At 39.6% G+C, this 19,934-nt stretch overlaps 1 protein-coding gene across 8 annotated transcripts in view; it reads left to right on the top strand.

Moving 5' to 3' along the window:
* GBF1 (golgi brefeldin A resistant guanine nucleotide exchange factor 1) overlaps positions 1–19,934 on the top strand; it is a 217,082-nt gene that overhangs the window by 3,849 nt on the left and 193,299 nt on the right. For all 8 annotated transcript variants that reach the window (XM_053307405.1, XM_053307404.1, XM_053307406.1 and 5 more), the window contains exons 2-3: positions 3,402–3,507; positions 9,965–10,031. In XM_053307405.1, coding sequence (XP_053163380.1) covers positions 3,402–3,507; positions 9,965–10,031 — 173 coding nt within the window. The remainder of the gene's footprint in view (positions 1–3,401; positions 3,508–9,964; positions 10,032–19,934) is intronic.

The raw sequence follows: 19,934 nt of genomic DNA, 5'->3' as shown, positions 1-19,934 counted from the left end.
AGACCCTCCTTTTGTCATTATCTTCAAAATGTATATTAATCTGTAGGGATTGCTTTTTGTTTAGTTTTCAGTTAAGGGAGGGGTTGGACTAGCTGACCTTCAATTATGTTTCAGGCTTTATCATTTATAACTGTTTTTACAATAATGTGATAGGATCAGTCAATCTATTTACATAAACAATAATAATCAAATAGCAAAAGACCACTTTTCTTACTCATTGAATCACATTTAAATAATTTATAAAATAAATAGAAAGTAAGCTTGGCAAGAAATAAATAAATGGTGGAAATAAACTTAGTCCTACAATCTTCCCATTTGCATCAATTTTTAACAAGTTCTAGACCTGATCTAAAAAGTCTGTGGTTATATTTTCTCAACTGGGAATACTGGCATAACATCTTTAAATTTCAGAATTTTGTTATACGTGGGTCTTTTATCACATGTGAAGACAGTAAAATTCCAGGGGATGCAACCTTTTGTGCTTCCAATATTTGAGATGACATTTTATTTTATAAGGGAGGGGTGGGGAGCAAAGCACTTCCCTAATGTGTTCATTATTGAATATTAAGGGGGTGGGAATTGCTATAGATGGGGAAAACTGGACATAGTAATTCCTGACAAGACCTGGAATGCGATTTATATCAAGAGCTTTTCCTTAAGCCTTTCTCTTAGAGAAGTGCCATTTTGGAAGGGTGGTATATAAATCTAAAAAATAAAAATAAAAATGAGTTGCTTCTTTACTGATATTTGTTTCAAATTAGACCAAACAAAATGTTTAATGCTGATACATTCAGGTGTTGGAAATGCTTAATGAATTCGGCAGGCTTCTTTTATGATGGAGATGTGATCTGGTACAAACATATAGGTTTCAAATGTTGGGAATGATCCTTCTTTAAAAAAAAACCATAATAGGGATTACTTTGGACTCTATTCCCGTCACTATATTACTAGATGGGAACTATCCATTAGCTACTAAGCTTCTTAATAATCTTGTGTTAGTTGCAAAAACCTGGGAATCCTGATAATTAAGGAATGCTTAAGGTTCTTGAGATGGAAAAACTAAGAGGAGCATAGGAATCTGCCTTGTACTAAGTCAGACCAGTGCACTGTCCACACTGACTGGCAGCAACTCTCCAGTGTTTCAGGAAGGAGTTGTTTGATGTCAGGAATTGAACCTGGGACCTTCTGCATGTGAAGCAGATGTTCTACCAATGAACTTATGGCCCCATCCCCATAATGGATAAGATATACAGAAGAAATGGTCTCAGATGCCCTGTATGGCTTGGAGAAAAACTACTTATTGTGCTTTGAAATACTCATTGTAACTATATTATAATTGAAAGGGTTTTCTTGTAAGTTAGTCTCCTGCTTATTGAGCAAAAAGGTGATTCTCTTTCTTTATTTAGCAAGGGGAGATAAACTGGCCCTATCCATCTCCAGCATAGCATCCCTCCAGTGGCTGTTGCTGGTGTCTCTCTTATGTTTCTTTTTTAGATTGTGAGCCCTTTGGGGACAGGGAGCCATTTTATTTATTTATATCTATGTAAACTGATTTGGGAACTTTTGTTGAAAAGCAGTATATAAATATTTGTTGTATTTGTAACTTAATCTCTTCTGTAGAACAAATAATAATAAAAATAATTAACCTTCGTGCTGTCTTGTAAATAGCCTGTTGTTTGGTAGCCTCTGGCAATAAAATGACAGAAATAACTTTGTCACGTAGAAGACAGTTAGTTTTTTCCACTCCCAGACTTTCAAGTGTCACAAATGACTACTGTAGATATGTGGAGACTGGCAGACATGTAAAATGTTTGTGGGGTGGTAACTTTGTAGAATTATGTGAGAGGCTGAACTAATGAAATGCTTACAAAATGGTGGAACTGGGTGTAGAAATGTGGCTCTAAAACCTGGGCTTTAGGTGAGTGCCCACTCTTCTTTCCCTTCCCAGCTGACTTGGATATTTGAATGTGTTGTCAGAACTCTTCTCCAAAGGATGCTCACTGTTAGGGATGTGCACGGAACCAGTTTGGACCCTTTATGGACCTCAGTGACGTGCATACACACCGGCAACTTCCAGTCACTTCTGGTCTGAGGAGGCACTGGGACCATGGAGGTATGCTGCTGCCCCACCAGAGCATTTTAAAAGCCAGTGCCAGTGGGGGAAATGCAGCGGGAGGGGTAAGAGCACCCACCCCCATCCTTAAAGAGATCTCCCCCCTTTGAATTGGCAGGCGCCAGTTCCGTGCACACCACTACTCATTGTAATTTAGAACAATAAGATTGTGAACCCCTTGGGACAGGGACCTGTCTACACATTGTAAAGTGCCATGCACATGGATTTCACTAAAATAAATAATATGATGCAAAAACATTGCCCTATTCTGCTGCCACGCCCCCCCCATCCTAATTTGTTTTGATTCATTTCCTTTCTGGTCCTCAGGACTCGCCTGCATTATCTGTACCCTTCTTTCAAGCCCCTTCTTCTCTTGTCTTCAGTCCTAGTCTATTATAGTGCATTTGTGCAGCCATGTCAATGAGGTGCCTACTAAACTGTGGAAAATGTGTGGCTGGGAGATGGTGTGGACTTTTGCTTGCTTCTCTATGCCCATGTGCATTTCTGATCCTCTTACTTCCAACCTGTTAATGGTTATAGTATGTACTCTTTTTCTTTTTACTGTGAGGTATGTTAATTGCTATGATTATAAATAGGTCATATTTTCCAAGCTTTACTAGTGTGTTTCTCTTGTTGGATTTCCTTTTTTCTCTCTGAAACATTTTGTATCTAGGTGACATTCCACCAAGCATTTGATCTTTCTTGCTTCAACATTTGTACATGTTTCTCTCTTCCTTCCTTCTTTCAACTGGCTTCTCTGCTTACTTGCTTTAAAATTATTCTGGTGTTCAAATGTCTTAACTTGTTTAAATGGCAAGAACTGCCTGGTACAGACCCATCTTCTCTCTGTAGTAGTTTACTGGGTTAAGACCCAATGACAATTTTAGGAAGGCATTTTGGTTTTTTTCTGATCTCAAAGCTCTTAATGTTGTATCTGAGGAAAGCAGAAAGAGTTTGGTGAGACTCAGCTTTCTCCCTCTTCTTAAAGCACCTGTGAGAGGGGAGTGTGGCTGGGAGAGGCTTGATTCTGATAGAAAGTTTTGATTTTTTATTTTTTTTCTAAGGAGCTTTGCACCCAATTTCTGGGAAACAAAAACAAACAAAAATCTGATAACTCCTTGGACTGCATTAAAGTAATACAAATTATATCTATTTGTCCTTAAATATTTATTCTGTTATCCAGATTGATGACCAAATTGTAGGTTATTCTTCCTAATTTCCTTCCCCGGTAGGAAACTGAAATTCAGTGTATTTTTGTATGGGTACTAATTTGACTTCTTAATCCTAGGACTGCCAGGATTGTGGATAAGAACATCTACATTGTACAAGGTGAAATCAATACCGTGGTGGGAGCCATAAAACGTAGTGCAAGATGGAGCACTCATACACACTTGGTAAGTTGTTGGAGAGTCACATGAAGTAAATACTGAATCTCTTTATTTAATAAAATATTTTCTTTCAAAATCAAGCATGCTAGAGATACCGGAGTACTTAATTTAGCATTCCCCCTGCTAAATGGGCAAAGAGGCACATTTAAAAAGTGGTGATTCACTTTTTTAGCAGGGGGAGAGCGACTGGCCCTATCCACCCCAGCACAATAGCCCTCCAGTGGCTGTTTCTGGTGTCTGTTGTATGTGTTTTTTTATTCTTTGTTTTAGATTATAAGCCATTTGGGGACAGGGAGCCATCTTATTTATTTATTTATTATTTCTCTATGTAAGCCGCTTTGGTAACATTTGTTGTAAAGCAGTATATAAATATTTGTAGTAGTATGCTACTTTAGGCAGCTTTTGATCTTTCAGCCAGGGAGTAGAATTGGAATATGAACTCAAAAATCAGTTCAGGAGATTACATAGGAATATAGGAAGCTTCCTTATACTGAGTCAGACCATTGGTCCATTTAGCTCAATATTGTCTACATAGACTGGCAGCAGCTTCTCCAAGGTTGCAGGCAGGAATCTCTCTCAGCCCTATCTTGGAGATGCCAGGGAGGGAACTTGGAACTTTCTGCATGCAAGCATGCAGATGCTCTTTCCAGAGCAGCCCCATTCCCTTAGGGGAATATCTTACAGTGCTCACATATGTTGTCTCTCATTCAAAAGCAAACCAGGACAGGCCCTGCTTAGCAAAGGGGTCAATTCATGCTTGCTACCACAAGACCAGCTCTCCTCCCATCCCCCTCCTGTGAACTAGAATTAAACTCTTACTTAAAATACCTTGCTTGCCTTGAACCTGAACCGAACCCCTAAATGCAAGAAGTGATAACTGGCTCAAAATAAGTGATTCAGTAATTAGGCCCTTACCTTGCAATTTTATGATTAACTTTTTGTTTTTTCGTTCTGTTGTATCTGTTGGAACTTGTAAACCTTTAAAAATTAAAAAAATCATTTGAAAATATACTCTAAGTAATTTATTTTATAGATATACTTTGCAAGCAGCAGAATTTTATATGATTCTGCATGATTTGTATCTTAAATGAGTTCGAAGTGTCTGCTGCTCTGAACCAGTTACAAAACTACTCTTTAAAAAAGACAATGGCTCACACATTGCACATGGTATATATAGACATTTCCAGTTGGTCTGTGCTGCTGTGGGTGTCTAAGGAAGCACCAGTGGTGTTGCTCAAGAGTGCTTGTGCAAATACCTGAAGTTGTGTGTTGACATTTCAGGAGCACAACTTACATTGGCAACAACGTAACATGCACTCCTGAAGTGCCAGCATGGAGCTTCAAGTATTTGCACACCAGCACTCATGAGCAACACTGCCGGTGCTTCCTTAGATGCTCATAGCTGTGTGGGTCAGTTGGAAATGCCAGTGTAATGCTGTGTGACATATGGGCCACAGTTGGATCTGGAGAGTTGAAAAATACCAATGAAGCTGAGTTGCAGCAGAACTGAAATGTTTAATGCAGCCTTGAAATTAAGCCCCAAACATTTACCTGTCCGCTTCAACAACCTTTGTTGTCGGCTAGGCTTATTTATTTTTTAACTATGGTGTGTATGCTTTTGCTGCAGTTTGGCAAGGCAGTGGCAACTTCAGTCAAGAATAGATGTTTCTGGTGGCCAGCTTCTGCTGGTCACCATTCCCTGCCGCCCCAGCATGCACTAAGAAATGACCCTACAATGTGGGAACAAATAACTTCCTGGTTCATTTTCAGGTGGGGGAGGGGCAATGGCAGGAGTTGGCTGCTGACAAGGTTTTCAACCCTTCAGGTGTGGCTGAAGCTGCCACTCCCTGCATAGATAGGTGTGGTGAAAAATGTTGAATACAAATAATCTCTGCCAGTGCTATTCACTCTGACATAAGTTCCAGGTTTCCAGGGTTGACCAGGCAAGTGTTCAAAGACAAGACTGGTATAGTGGGCTGACTCTGCTTTCAGCTGTGTATCCTGATAAGCATTACCTAAAGCTTGCTAACAAACTGACTTGAAACATGATATCTGTTGTGCAATAGATCGAGAAGTGGCAAACTTGAGAATGAGTGAGGATGCAGTCCTAAACACATGTAATAGGAATTAATATTTATTCATTTATTCGATTTCTGTACTGCCATTCCTGACGTAGCTTAGGGTGGTTTACACTAAAATAAAAAAATATGCAACGATTAAAATAAAAAAACAATTTAAAAGCTAATTAAACCTCGATATCATTAAAAGCCAGGCTAAAAAGATGGGTCTTTATTATTTATTTATTTGATTGATTGATTTGATTTCTATACTGCCCTTCAAAAAATGACTCAAGGCGGTTTACACAGAGAAATAACAGGGCTCACAATCTAAAAAGAAACGTAAGATAGACACCAGCAACAGTCACTGCAGGTACTGTGCTGGCAGTGGGTAGGGGCAGTTACTCTCTCCCTGCTAAATAAAGAGAATCACCACGTTAAAAGGTGCCTCTTTGCCAAGTTAGCAGGGGTTTAAGGCTCTCCTGAAGGCTCTTTGCCTCTGCCAAGTTAGCAGGGGTTTAAGGCTCTCCTGAAGGCTTCCAAGGAAGATAATCCTCTTATATCCGTGGGGAGTGTGTTCCTAGGACTGACAGTAGAGGCCTTATCCCAGGTTGCCACCAGATGAATTGGTGGCACCCGATGATGGATTCTTCCTGATGATAAGAACATAACAACAGCCCTGCTGTATCAGGCCCAAGGCCCATCTAGTCCAGCATCCTGTTTCACACAGTGGCCCACCAGATGCCGCTGGAAGCCACAGGCAGGAGTTGAGGGTGTGCCCTCTCTCCTGCTGTTATTCCCTTGCAACTGGTACTCAGAGGCATCCTGCCTTTGAGGCAGGAGGTGGCCCACATCCCTCCGACTGGTAGCCATCTCAGATGGCTCAGTGAGATGTGGGGATCTTGTAGAGAAAGGCAATCTCTCAGGTCATTCTCCTTAAACGAGTGGAGTTGTTGAATCAGTCGCAGCTGGTAAAAAGCGCTCCTGGCACAGCCTCAACCTGAGGCACCAGGGTGATACCTGGGTCCAAGATGTTTCCCAAGCTATGAACCTGTACTGGATGAGGTTACACTCCCACAGAAAAAACAGGAAGTTCTGTCCCATTTTGCAGATTACGACTTGCAACAATGAGCACTTCCATCTTGCTTGGACTATTATCCAGCCCATTACTGCTTGTAGGCAGGCATTTAAGGGGCTAATGCTATTTCCTAATATTGATGACAAGGGGGAATAGATTTGGGTTTCATCAGCATATTATAACCTAATGAACTTTTTGGGAGAGTGGACATTTGCATCTGTGTCTCTCTGCAGTCATAGCCTACCATTCTAACCTTCACACTGAATCATTTATTTTTTGAATGAGAGAGACTGCCATATAGTGGCTACAGTGTATAACTTAGACTGGAAAGATGCAGGTTAAAATCCCCACTCAGCTATAAAGTCCACAAAGACAACCACAGGGCTCTGTTTTCGCCAGGAGTAGACACCGACACAATGGCACACTTTACTTTTACTCCTGGGTGAGTCATTCTTGCTGAGTCTCGCCTATCTTACAGGATGGCTTTGAGAATATAAGGGGTATATATATATGCTTCCCTGAGCTCTTCAGAGGACAGAAAAGGGGAAAATATTTCTTACCAATATGCCTGCTACTAACTGGATTCGGGAATACTCACTCCCGTGTAAATGTGCTTAGGAATGCAGTTAACATTACTTTTGTATTATGGTGTTCAGGAGTTTTAAAAATGAGCAGCAAGGAAATTAAATCTGAGGCATGGAGGATTTGTATGCCGAAGTTGTGGGGTGTGTGTGTTGAATTTGTACTGGGTTTGTACAGGTACAAATACAAGTACTGGTTCCCAAAGCCAAAAAGGAAGTGGAAAACCATAGAAGATGCACCAATATTTAAATATGGTTGCAATCAAAGGTAGATTTTTGCAATGTACTTTGATCCAAAGCCATTCTTTATTAAAGGGTAAAAAACTGAAAATGTAAGTAGTGTGAATATTCTATATACAACATAATGGCATCATCCAGACTACTTAGTCATGACTAAGCACTACTGAAATCAATGAGACAAGTTAGTCACGATAACTTAAATCCTTTTAATTTCAATGGTTTTTGATCATGATCAACTTAGTCTGGATGCTGCCGATTGTGTGTATCTCCTAAATGAACTATTTTGGCAAATCTCCAATTTCATTGTCCAGCTGTGAAAAATAGGTTTATGTAAATGGATCTTAGCAAAAATATAATAAACCTGTTTGTATATACAAACGTTCATAATCTATGCAAGAATGAGCCATATTTAATAAACCACTTCTAAAGAATTCAAATTGATCAGTAATAAACTAAAAACCATTTATTTCCTTGTATAGTAGATATACTGCCAATATATTCTGCAAGAACCAAACATACTTCAGATCCTTATTTAGGAGGCAACTCATTTTGTGAACTGCTGCTCCTCTCCTGCTCCCTCTGCTGCGGCCATGGCATTGTGTGGCTGGCGCTTCACTCCTGCCCCCTGCTGTAGAGGGCTGTTTAGATGGAAGGATCTGAGCCTCATATTTGCTCAGTGCAGCATTGTATTAAAATGCATGAAGAGCTTGGATGCCATTTCTCTCTTCCAGCCAAATAGTGGCAGTAGTCTTTTGAGGTTAGGAGGGGCAGAAGTGAGCTGTGTTCAAATTCATCCTACTTGGTTGAATAGCACAGAGACAAGTGTATGTGTGACTCAGCAACATAAGCAGCAGTTGCCACTTTAATGTTTACTTGTGTGCAATTGTAGTATAGGTACAGTATAGGAATTGCTGCTTGGTACAATATAGGAAGATGCTGAAAGGCATCATCTCAGACTGTGTGGGAGGAGGCAATGGTAAGCCCCTCCTGTATTCTATCAAATAAAACGACAGGGCTCTGTGGGCACCAGGAGTCGAAATTGACTTGACGGCACCCTTTACCTTTACCTTTACAATCCTATATTTTTCAGAACCACCTGAAGAATCTGCTTCTAAAAAATGCCAAGGTGGTTTATCCTTCTTAAATGTATGTTAAAACAACATCTCTAGCAAAATTCTAGAACATTATGTAAGAATAGAACATTAGAAGTATTAATACTAATAATATATAACCTTATGGAAACAGGGGCATAACAAGGCTGGAATGGGTCCCTCGCTGACACACACACACACACACACACACACACACACACACTTCACAATATATAGTCATGTGACTTGCCTCTGGGGGGCCCCTCAAGGCATGGGGGCTCCCAGGCAGCTGCCTCCCCTTGCCTAATAGTAGTTACATCCCTGTATGGAAAAACAAATCACTTGATTGCTTGTGGTTGAGTAGGAATGCCAGGGAAAGATAAGAGCCCAGTAAGTCCTCCTGCATTTTCCAAGTGTTACTTGATAGCTGCTTTGATTTCTTTTTCTGTTTCAGAGGGATTGAGTCGTCTCCATTTATCACATGTGTACCTTGCTGTTTCTCCAAGGAGTTCATGGTGGTACACTTGGGGGTTATCCCATGCTATCTTCACAACTGTGTGTGAGAGAAGTTAGGCTGAGAAATGATACCTAGCCCAATGCTTGTGGCTGAGCAGGGATTTGAACCTGGGTCTCTGGCAACGTCTGTGCTTCATTGGTTCTCTAAGGTTATTGAGAAAAGCTCAGCTGATGATAGTACTGTGGAAACACTGTAGTGCTAATGGCAGCTGCCCACCCCAATTTCTACTTATCGTTTCAGAGAAGAGCAGGCTGGGAAGGAGAACAATGAACACAATGGTCTTTCTAGTTCTGTAATGTCTACTTTGACTTGCAGCATCCCTCCAAGGTCTTAGGCAGAGCTCTTTCCCAGCCTTGCTTCAAGAGATCCTTTTTAATGAGAGATGCTAGGGGTTGAATTGGCAGGTGTGTTTGGAGGGGGTGCTGTGATGTAAATTTTGGGGGGCTTTCCCCTCTCCATCAGCTGCTTTAATCATATGTTAACACAACATACTGTTTGCCTTACTTATGGTAATCTATAAACGTGAACTACTATAAACATGAAGATAACCTGCAGTTCAGTTCCATAATAACCTATGTACATTTTCTGTGGGTGCTAATGAGATGTAAAACACACTTTGATCTTTGAAATGAATTCAAAATATTCCACTGTTTATATGGCTCTTGAAAGGACTGTGAAGTATTATAAAAATGAAAATTATATACATTTCCCCCAGAAATTAGAGTTGCACATTTTTTAAACTGTCAATTATAAGTAGTGGTGGGAGATCTCTCTGGTGGTCTTATATTTGAAAAATACCCACTAGTGGATTTTATTGAAAGGAGATGGTCATCTTTTTTTCTTATCCTCTTGCCTGAGGATCCAGTTTTGACTTCGTAATGTTATCTTTTTATCTTTAGGATGAAGAACGTGATCCCCTGTTGCACAGCTTTAGTGTCTTGCGAGAAGTGCTGAACAACATAACTGGTAAGTATGGTAATCTTGGGTGTCTAGTGAAGAGGGTACTCATATTGCACATAGAGATACTTTATTGTGATGCTGTTTATAGAAGATGTGTTAGAACAGCATTACATATGTATGTGGCCTTTGTGCTGCTATGGAATGGCACGTGCTTGCTTGCCTTAATATATTGAATATATATGATGTTGCTTTGATTAGGGGATTCTCCAACAACTGGGGGCTAGCTAACCAAGAAATCTTCGCATTCTTGATGTTACGTAGCCGTAGTAGGAGCAGCAATCATCATCTTTATTTGTTAGCGGTCGCATAACACAACACTAAAAAACATCCAATACAAACATATTAAACACCACAAATTCCAATACAAAATACTTGAAAAAACAAAACAAAACATTTTAAAAACTTTAAAAATCAATTTAAAAAGCCCGAGTTGAGACAGTTGGCCATTTTTGTGGTATTGTTCTTTTTATCATGATTTACATTTTAGATATAGTACTACTCTTGTTTTTAGATATCCAAATAATTCTGAGTCTTTAATCAATTTACTTCTCTCTGATGACACCTATGTTTCACATCAGGTAGCCAGATTCTGAATGGCTGCAATTAAGATCTGCACATAATAGGTTAGAAATGTTAGTGGTTTTTTTGTGGTTTCATCTTATTTCTTTTACCTTTGTGTAATCGTTTCAATATGTATTTACATATATCAGTACCAGTATTCACCGTTAAGGTTCTTTTCATCTGTGTCTGGGCTGAAATCTGTATATCTGATCAAATTTCACAATGAACTGAACCTGAGTGAACAGAAAGGTCTTCACCTGGCATTTAAAAGAACAAAGTGATGATGCCAGGTGAGCCTCACTAGGGAAGTTATCCCATAGACAGGGTGCCACCACCTCTCCCTAGTAGCCACCCTCCTTGCCTCTTTCGGCAGGGGCACTTGGAGCAGGGCCTCTGAAAAAGATCTTACAGTCTGAGTTGGGACATATATGGCAAGGCACTGTCTCAGGTAACCCAGTCCCAAGCCATTTAGGTATTTAAAGGTTTAAAATAGCGCCTGGGAATGGACTGGGAGCCAGTGCAGATGACGAAGTGCTGGTGTGATATGATCTAAATGTTCAGCCTCAGTTAATCTTGCAGCTCTGTTTTGGACCACCTGCAGTTTTGGACTGTTTTCAAAGTCAGCCCTCTGTACAATACATTGCAGTAATCTAAGCTGGAGGTTACCAGAGCATGGATAATTATGGCCACGCTATCTCCATCCAGGTAAAGTCTCATTTGGTGTATCAGCTGAAGCTGATAAAAGGCACTCTGAGCCACAGAGGCCACTTGAGCCTCTAGGGACAGTGCTGGATCGATGAGCACCCCCAGACTGCGAGCCTGGTCCTTCAGGGGGAGTGCAACCCCATCTAGAACAGGTTGAACATCATTCACTTCATTGGATGAACCGCCGACCAACTGTACTTCTGTCTTTTCTGGATTGAGTCTCAACTTGTTTGTTCTCATCCAGTCCATTACTGCATCTCAGCACAATATCAGCTCACTCCCTTCTTTTTTGCCATATCTTCTTTAAACAAGATCAGTGGTGTTAGTATGTCATTATCTGTCTAATTCCTTGATCAATGTGTATAAGTTTCTACATAACCATTTCTTTATGCCTTCTCCCGCTGCAAATGTGGTACTCCATGCTGATTCTGTCCACATACCCAAGTGCCTCCCACCTGTCTTGTGTCTAGCTCTGCTCTCCAAAGTGACTTGCATATAAAAAAGTTAAGCCCCAAACTGGTACAAATGTCAGTAAGAGATTGGATGCAGAATAGAAAATCTAAATGGTAACCAGAGCTTAAAAATTAACCAAGTGCTGTCAAAGGATACGGCCAGAGGGAAACGGTTACCGGCTTCTTTCATAGACTGGAGTGCATGTAAATAGAGAATAGTTTAGAGTAGCCTAATAGTTTAGGTAGCCTAAACAGAGAATAGTTTAGGGTAGGTACTGAAAGGGTTAGGTGTAGCTAATCCACATTTCCAAAGACTCCTCTGCTATTTCTAGCTGTCGGATTGTACCCATAAAGTCACATTTTGGACTGGGAATTTTTTATGTTTTAATTGTTAAAAATTTCTTGGTTTGTGGTTGTTAACCACCTAGAGACTTCAGTAGTGGGTGGTATACAAATGGAAAAGCAATTGGATTTAAATGGTTATCACCAGTAGTAGTTTAGGTGGTTTTTCAAACTACCCCTGGCCAGCTGCATACCTCACCCACTTGACCACCTTAAGTCAGAGGAGAGCCTGTTCACTGGCACGATTTAATGCTTTGCCTTCTGCCATTTTGGATGGCAGATTTAAGGGGATACTGCTAAGGAACTGGTTATGTCCATGTGGTTTGGGTGACATTGAGTCTGTCTTACATGTTCTTTTACAGTGTGCCTATTATAGGGGCATTTGTACTATCTGGATCGAACCATTTTTTTAAAATAGGCCTGGTCAATCAGAAGAGTATTACATCTCTTTTGGCAGATCAACATGCAGTTGTCACAGCAGGGATAGCAAGATTCTGTGCAGCAGCCTGTAAATTGAGATGGGAACAACTGAGTAGTTGTAACTGAGATTTTTGTATAACCTGATGTTTTGGTATCTAGTTTTACTGTCTTGATTTTGTTTTGTTTTTTGCTGATTTATATTTTGGCATGTATGTTGACTGGTCATTGACCGTAATAAATTATTACTTACGAAATATATATCATATAATAATTACAATGAATATTTAAAGCAGTTTACATAGATATAAATAAATAAAAATGGCTTCCTGTCCCCAAAAGGCTCACAATCTTAAAAAAGAAACATAAGATAGACACTAGCAACAGCCACTGGAGGGATGCTGTGCTGGGGATGGATAGGGTCAGTTGCTCTCCCCCTGCTAAATAAAGATAATCGCCACTTTAAAAAAGTGCCTTCCTGTTTCCAAACGTCAGTTAGTGGGGGGTGGTATTATTTAGATATATTAAATAAAAATAAATAAATAGTACACTCCTATATTTGATGAACTGTTTTCTTAAGTGAAAGAAATTAATGAAAAAAATTAGAAACCGAATGTAAGTTGTCAGTATTAGTGACAGAATGTAAAAACAGAGCCGTACAATAGTTAGAATTCTCAGGTAATCTAGTCCCCCCTCCCTCCTTGCTTTGATGAATAAATACATTCTTTTGGAAGCTGTGGAAAAACTTAGGTTATTTCCTCCCCCAACACCGTAATGAAAGGTCACTGTGGTTGAGCAGTTAGCAGTCGAGTGCAATACTGGACTTTCAAGGATCTTCTCCTGTGTTTGATACCATATGACTTAAGTTGCTACAGTAGTGCAGCTTACAATAACTACTGCTATGAATAGTACTACAGGTACTACGGTACTACAAACAGTACTTCTAACCCAGTCCTTGCCATCACTGACAATTTTAAAAAGCACTTGAAAACCTACCTCTTCACCAAGCTTTTTCAGCTTTTTAAATTTTTAAGTTTTAATCTGTTTTTAATTTTTAGATTGCCTAAATTGTGTTAAGACTCTTGTGTATGTTTTAACTTGTTTTATGTTGTTGTTAACCATCCAGAGATGAAAGTTTGGGGCGGTGTACAAATAAATAAAACAAATGATTATCCAGAACTAGCCAGCGTAGTGGTTACAAGATGAAGTGGGAAATCCCCAGTTCTAACTTTGCCTCTGACATGAATTTGGTAGGTGGCACTAAGCCTCAACTACTCATCTGCAATATGGGGATAATAATGCTGGCCTATCTTATTGGGTTGTTAAAAGGAGTTTAGGATTGTAGCCCTCATCTACCTAAGTGGTAGAGTGTATTTCCCTATCCAAAGTGTAAGCACAGCTCACTTCCCAAAAGTTTGGACATCTGTTAGCTAAGACTCCAAGAATATACCTGTGCAAATTCATAGAAACACATGAAGTAAAACTGAAGAAGAAACTGTTAGATTTTGATTCTTATCTTTCACTGGTTAAGAAAGATGTGCAAATCTCTCTTTGTAAGCTTTATTGACCTGTGCAGTCATTTTAAGTCATTGGATAGTATGTATGATCTTGGATATAGTGTTGATTCTATTCCATATTTAAATCCAAACACCCTGAAAAATAAAACTTAATTAAGTGGCATTTATTGAGTTGGAGGCACATATCTTGTCTGGCTTATTCAGCCTATTCTGGTGTGCAGTCTGAAATGGGAAGCACAACTTCACGATTTTCTAGGGATAAAGTAGACTTTTCTTCTGATTGTTATTTGACAGAGTCTGATCTTTGGAGTTCTTTCCCCAACAGTTAAGAGTGCGACAGTAGCCCATTTGAATGATGTCCTTAATCATATGGTATGTGTGCAGTACAGGGAGACTAAAGGGTGTTGACTTTGTATGTATATCAGTATTTTATTTGAAGCATTTGCATTCTACCTTTCCATCCATATAATCTTCAAGGGAGCTTGCAACAATGACTAAGCCAGTAACATTTTTTTTTTTTAGCCATCCCTCTCAGTGGAGGCTCTTCCAAATAGAACTACCAAACCCCCTCTATTCCCAATAGCAGCTCATCTGAAATGGCTGCCAGAAAAACATAGCAGTTGATGATGGTTACAGGGGAGTGGAAGTCCCTTTTCCAGTGAACTACAGATCTAAAAATGGTTCCTGGCTCCTGCCTCTTCTATGCAGCAGTTCCAGTCAGTGTTCTCTGATTTTTTTCATCTGTTTGCGGAATGAGTTTTGTTTTGTGTGGATGTATCTAAGGCAGTGTCTGCACACATGTATTCAGAGTGGGACCTTTCTGATTCAACCTGAGCGGGATCTAAAATTAACTGAGTGGACATCAAAAAATGTGTGAGCGCACACCTTAGAGGGAACACTGGTTCCAGTTGGCAGGAATGGCTGTGTGGATGAGATGGCAGCAGTCCCTATGGCAGCACAACTGTTCTGGCTACTGCTGGATGTTAGACGAGGTAAATGGCCTCCTTGTTGAAAATGGCTTGAGATGACAGGTATATGTACTGACTTTGTTTTTGAGATTGATAGATAGTAAAACACTGTCTTTAGCAACTCTCCTGGTAAAGGTCTAGGTGAAAATTTCATGGAAAATTTCAAAGCAAATGCACAGCATCTTCAAAATAATTATAATAAATAATACATTTTATTTGTTAACTGCCCCAGAACAAATTGTTCGCTGGGCGGCTCACAACTGAGGATTAAAACATATAATAAAAATGCATAACACAATAAATCATAACAGACAGAAGAGGTCTTGTCAAGCTCCAGATGCATTTGTCAAAACTTTTGTCAAGCTGTAGATGCCTAGTTTAGAAATGTTGCCATTGATATTCTACCATGTCAGAGCCAAACTAGTATGTGTTTAGGGGTGTGTGTAATTGACAATTGTTTCCTGCTTTGTCTAGTACCCATAAAAAGACTGTGTTGATTTCAGTGTCTGCTGTTATCAGTCATCTAGCATTGGCTGAACATCATCCCTAGATGGTCTTGGAAACACGGTGGCAGAATAGATTCTAGGCAGAGTATTGGTGAGTCCTGCTTGGTGATGTTTAATGGTGTTTTCAGAGACCACCACTGGGGCAGAGTTCAGCTCTTGCCTGAATCTGGCTTGAGCGTTCCTTCATTAAGTTATGGAACCAATGACTTAGATATTCAAATTTATTCAAGCAGTAATCTTTGACATTTGAGTTAGCTTTTAGAACAGTTTTGCATTTATAGTAATATATATTCTGTATTTCCCCAGTCCCTGCAGAATTTGTTTTAATCTGTTCTGGATGCAAATTTCCAACTGCCTTGTCTCATTTCTCTTTTTGTTCCTCTTTCCCTCTCCCCTCTGTGGACTATGTTTGATCAGGTGTGGCAGGAATATCCTTTCTCAAGCTGCGCCCTTTATATTAGTCAATATTACTCTTCCCTCCCTCCCCATTCTCTTCCATCTCCTCTGAGCTTTATCAGTTGACTTATAATTTTGGAATTCTCATTGGAGTCTGTAATACAGTTTGTTCATTATTTAACCAAAATCTGTTTAATGAGCAGAGAGGGGCAATGTAAATGTTAGGCATGTTGCATTAGAGTACCCTTTTCTCCTTGGAGCCTATGATTATTTAACTATTTAGGAATGATGTATGGATGTCCTGATTTGGGACAGAAAGGTGTATACCATGCAGTTGGCCTGGGAGTACTGATGAATATTCCATCTTGGTCGTGGATTCAGCAGCTGATGGTTTTGGAAAATTCTTCGTCAGCCTTGGTTTCCCATATGTATGGGAAGTAAGGGTGTAAAGTAGAAAGAAAAACTCATTACAAACCTAAAAACCTGTTCAAGTAGTCTTTTTCAGTGAACTGGAACAGAACCCAAACTTAAAATCTCCTGGCTGCCTTGAATCTGAACTGGACCCCTAAATGTACAAAGTGGCAACAAGTTCAAAGTGCTACTCAGTAATCAAGCACTTGGCTTTCAGTTGTATTATTAATGTTTTATTTGTCTTGTTTTATGTATATTGTTTGTGAAAACTCGTGAATTAATAGTTTAAAATATTTTTCTCAAGTTATGGTATTTAAGATTTTTTAAATTGTAAACAAAGAAATAAAAATCTGCTGTAGAAAAAGGCTACACAAGTGAAAACATAGTATATCAAGCATCATTAAATTTCATACTCCAATGAACATTACATAAAATGCATCTAATAAATTTGTCTTACTTCTCTTTTGATTGCCTAAGATTTGTTGACTCCATGCTATATATTTCAGCTATGTCTGTATCAGTCCAGCAGTGATGGAGCACGAGGAAACTTCCAACATAATCTTGCTGTGGATAATACACAGTTCCATATTATCCTGCCTATCTTGAAGTACCCAAACAAAGCTATCTTTGGGATATTTGTAAAAGCTTAACCAGCAATCTATTTTATCTATTTTTTTTAACCAAAATTCTTTTGAGACACATCCAGAATTAATACCTGTTCTAGCTTTGTGACATTTCTAGCATATTTTTAATGTGCTTGATGTAGAGGAGTAAAATGCCACCACTACTATAACTTTAAATAGCTCGAAGGGAAAGGTTGTGCCGTCAAGTTGGTGTTGACTAGTGGCGACCACAGAGCCATGTGGTTTTCTTGGTAGAATACAGGAGTGGTTTACCATTGCCTTCTTCCGCACAGTATGAGATGATGCCTTTTCAGCACCTTTCTATATCGCTGCTGCCTGATATAAGAATTTCCCATCCATATTCTGGGAAACACACTAGCGGGGATTTGAACCAACAGCTTCCTGCTCTCTAGGCAGACTGCTTCCCCACTGTGCCATTAGGTGACCAAATAGCTCTAAGTCTGATATTAATTAAATATCTAGTTATCCTATAACTAAAGCCGTGTTTTAGGATAATCACTCTCCTAATTTCCAATTTATAATACTTTTTAGACCATCTATCGTGTAAACATAACAAATTATACAATTGTCCTGTTAATCCTTGATATCCTGGTGGCTGACATAAAGAAAATTACTCAAAGTAGTCTCATTGAAATTAAAAGAACAGGTTAGATGCTCAAGGGGCAGTGTGTGCTCCCAGAGGCCTGGGGAGGTCATCTGATTTGATCCAAAATTATATGTGACATCTAAACCAGCCCAAAGTTGGCTTGATTTTTAAGGAAGCGTGAAGCTCTCACTTCACAGGTATAATGATCTGGAAACATAACTTGAAAGTATGTAGTAAGGGATGACATTTTCCTCTGAGTACCTTGACTATGCAGATCATAGACTTGGAATTGACCCAGTGGTAAGACTGCTGAGTACTTCTATATGAACATTTTTGGTGCAAATGTTGCCCTTTTGAATTGTTGTTCAGGTACTGTGTGTTGCCCAATCAACAGCCTTTCAGTACCAGGGTTTGTTTTTTGTTTAGACTGGAGATGTTACCTCCTGGCTACAGAGATGCTCTTACCCCTAGACTTCTGACTTCTGGGCTGAAGTCCAGGGCTTCCACAACCCTTGGGCCCCCATAAATCCTCTTTAGTCTGTCCTGGGTGGTGTGGTCACCTGGCTGAGGATGATGATGCTTGGTTTTCAGGGGGTGGGGCTCCAAAGGCCTTTAGGTCCAGGCTCCAAAATTATCTAGGTGCACCTCTGCCTAACTATGTGATCCCAGGCAACTTTGGCCAAAAAGTGCTGCGCTCTGCTTTGCTTTTGGTTTAGCCTTATCTATGGGTGACCAGCCCCAAGAGAAGTTATTAAATCTACGAGGTTTAAGATTCACTTAAGGTGGGGATAAACTTTTAAGCAGTGAGACTGTACTAAGGGCACACTTGCCTTTAATCTTCCTCCACAATAATGTCGTCTTAATTATTTTTCCCAGTCTAGATGTTTGCATTTGATTAGTTTAGTCTGCCTGCTCACATGTGGACTTTAAAATACTTAATTTAACCTCAAATGGCTATTCTAGGCTTTGATGACAAAGCAAAACCTGACAGAACACTTTTTCCTAGGGGTAAAGTCAAATGAGCAGTTCTTGCTCAGTTAACTGAGCAAAGTGGTGCCTTTTTAAAGTGGTGACTCGCTTATATTTAGCAGGGGGAGAGCAACTGGCCCTATCCAGCCCCAGCAGAGCATTCTTTCAGTGGATGCTGCTGGTGTCCTATGTTTGTTTTTAGATTGTGAGCCCTTTGGAGAAAGTGATCCATCCCTTTCTAATTAATGTATTATTGTTTTCTCTATGTAAACCACTTTGGGAATGTTGTTGAAAAGTGGTATATGAATGTATGTTTCCCCAAAAGGCAAAACACACAAATCCTTTCCCCCAAAGTGTCACCCAAGAACTGTTCACAAAAAGGCTTTGGGGTGTGTGTGTGTGTGTGTCTGTGTGTGTGTGTGTGTATATATATATATATATATATATATATATATATATATATATATATATATATGGTGGTGGGGGTGCTGCCCTTACTGACCAGCCACTACTGGGACCAGCTCAAGTGGTAGTTGTAATTCTCTCCTTTGGAGTTCTTGCTCCAGGAAAATGCCCCATGATACACAGTTCTAATGTGTATTCAGGTTCATGGTCACCAGTGATCTCTGGAGTCACACTGGCACCTATAGCTTGCTTTGTACAACAGGAAAAGCCTGCATTCATCATTATGGATTCCCCCCCAGCCCCCATATATATGTGAGCTGTGACTAATCAGATTCAGCCAGTGTTTACAGATACACTTGTGGTAAATACACTTACATACCCTCTTCCCAGATTTCAGCGGTGAATGCAAGTTATTAGTGATTGAACTGCTGGACCTAGCTATGTGAAGAAAACATGGCACATAAAAACAAACGTGTTGGAAAGACTAAGTGGTTGGAGAAGCTTTGTGAATCTTTGTATAAATATCTAATTAAAATGAATCTGAGCTGAAGGAATAGAAGGCAAAAGGTACCCTCCCTTTATTTTTTATAGAGAAAGGAAGCTTTTGGAGGCAAGACATGGAGGAATGTTGTTTTTGATGAAGAAGGTTGGAAATGATATTGATGTATTATTCGCTCCAACTGGGAGAAATGGGTTTGGGGAATTCTGTCAGGGGGGAGGGGAAGTTGTAGTTACATAATATGACTTAAAACATTCAAGTAACACCTGAATGCCTCGCTTCAGTTAAACCGTCTCCATCATGAAGCTGCTTAATGTTATTTATGAAAGCTTCTATTATGGTGTGGCATCCCTTTTAAAATATAGGACATGCTGTAGAAGCGCCAATTTTTTTTAAAAAAAAAGGCATTCAGTGTTCTAATTCTGAGCTTGCAGTCAGTTTCTATAGTATGATGACGGTTCCATTTCAGTAGTGAGAGAAGTGTGTCTTTTCATCAAATCTTTTCAGAAGTGATCTCAAAAGCTTAATTTG

The sequence above is a fragment of the Hemicordylus capensis genome, chromosome 3, assembly GCF_027244095.1.
Source record: "Hemicordylus capensis ecotype Gifberg chromosome 3, rHemCap1.1.pri, whole genome shotgun sequence".
Classification (NCBI taxonomy): Eukaryota; Metazoa; Chordata; class Lepidosauria; order Squamata; family Cordylidae; genus Hemicordylus; species Hemicordylus capensis.
This window is presented reverse-complemented; position numbering and strand designations above follow the sequence as displayed.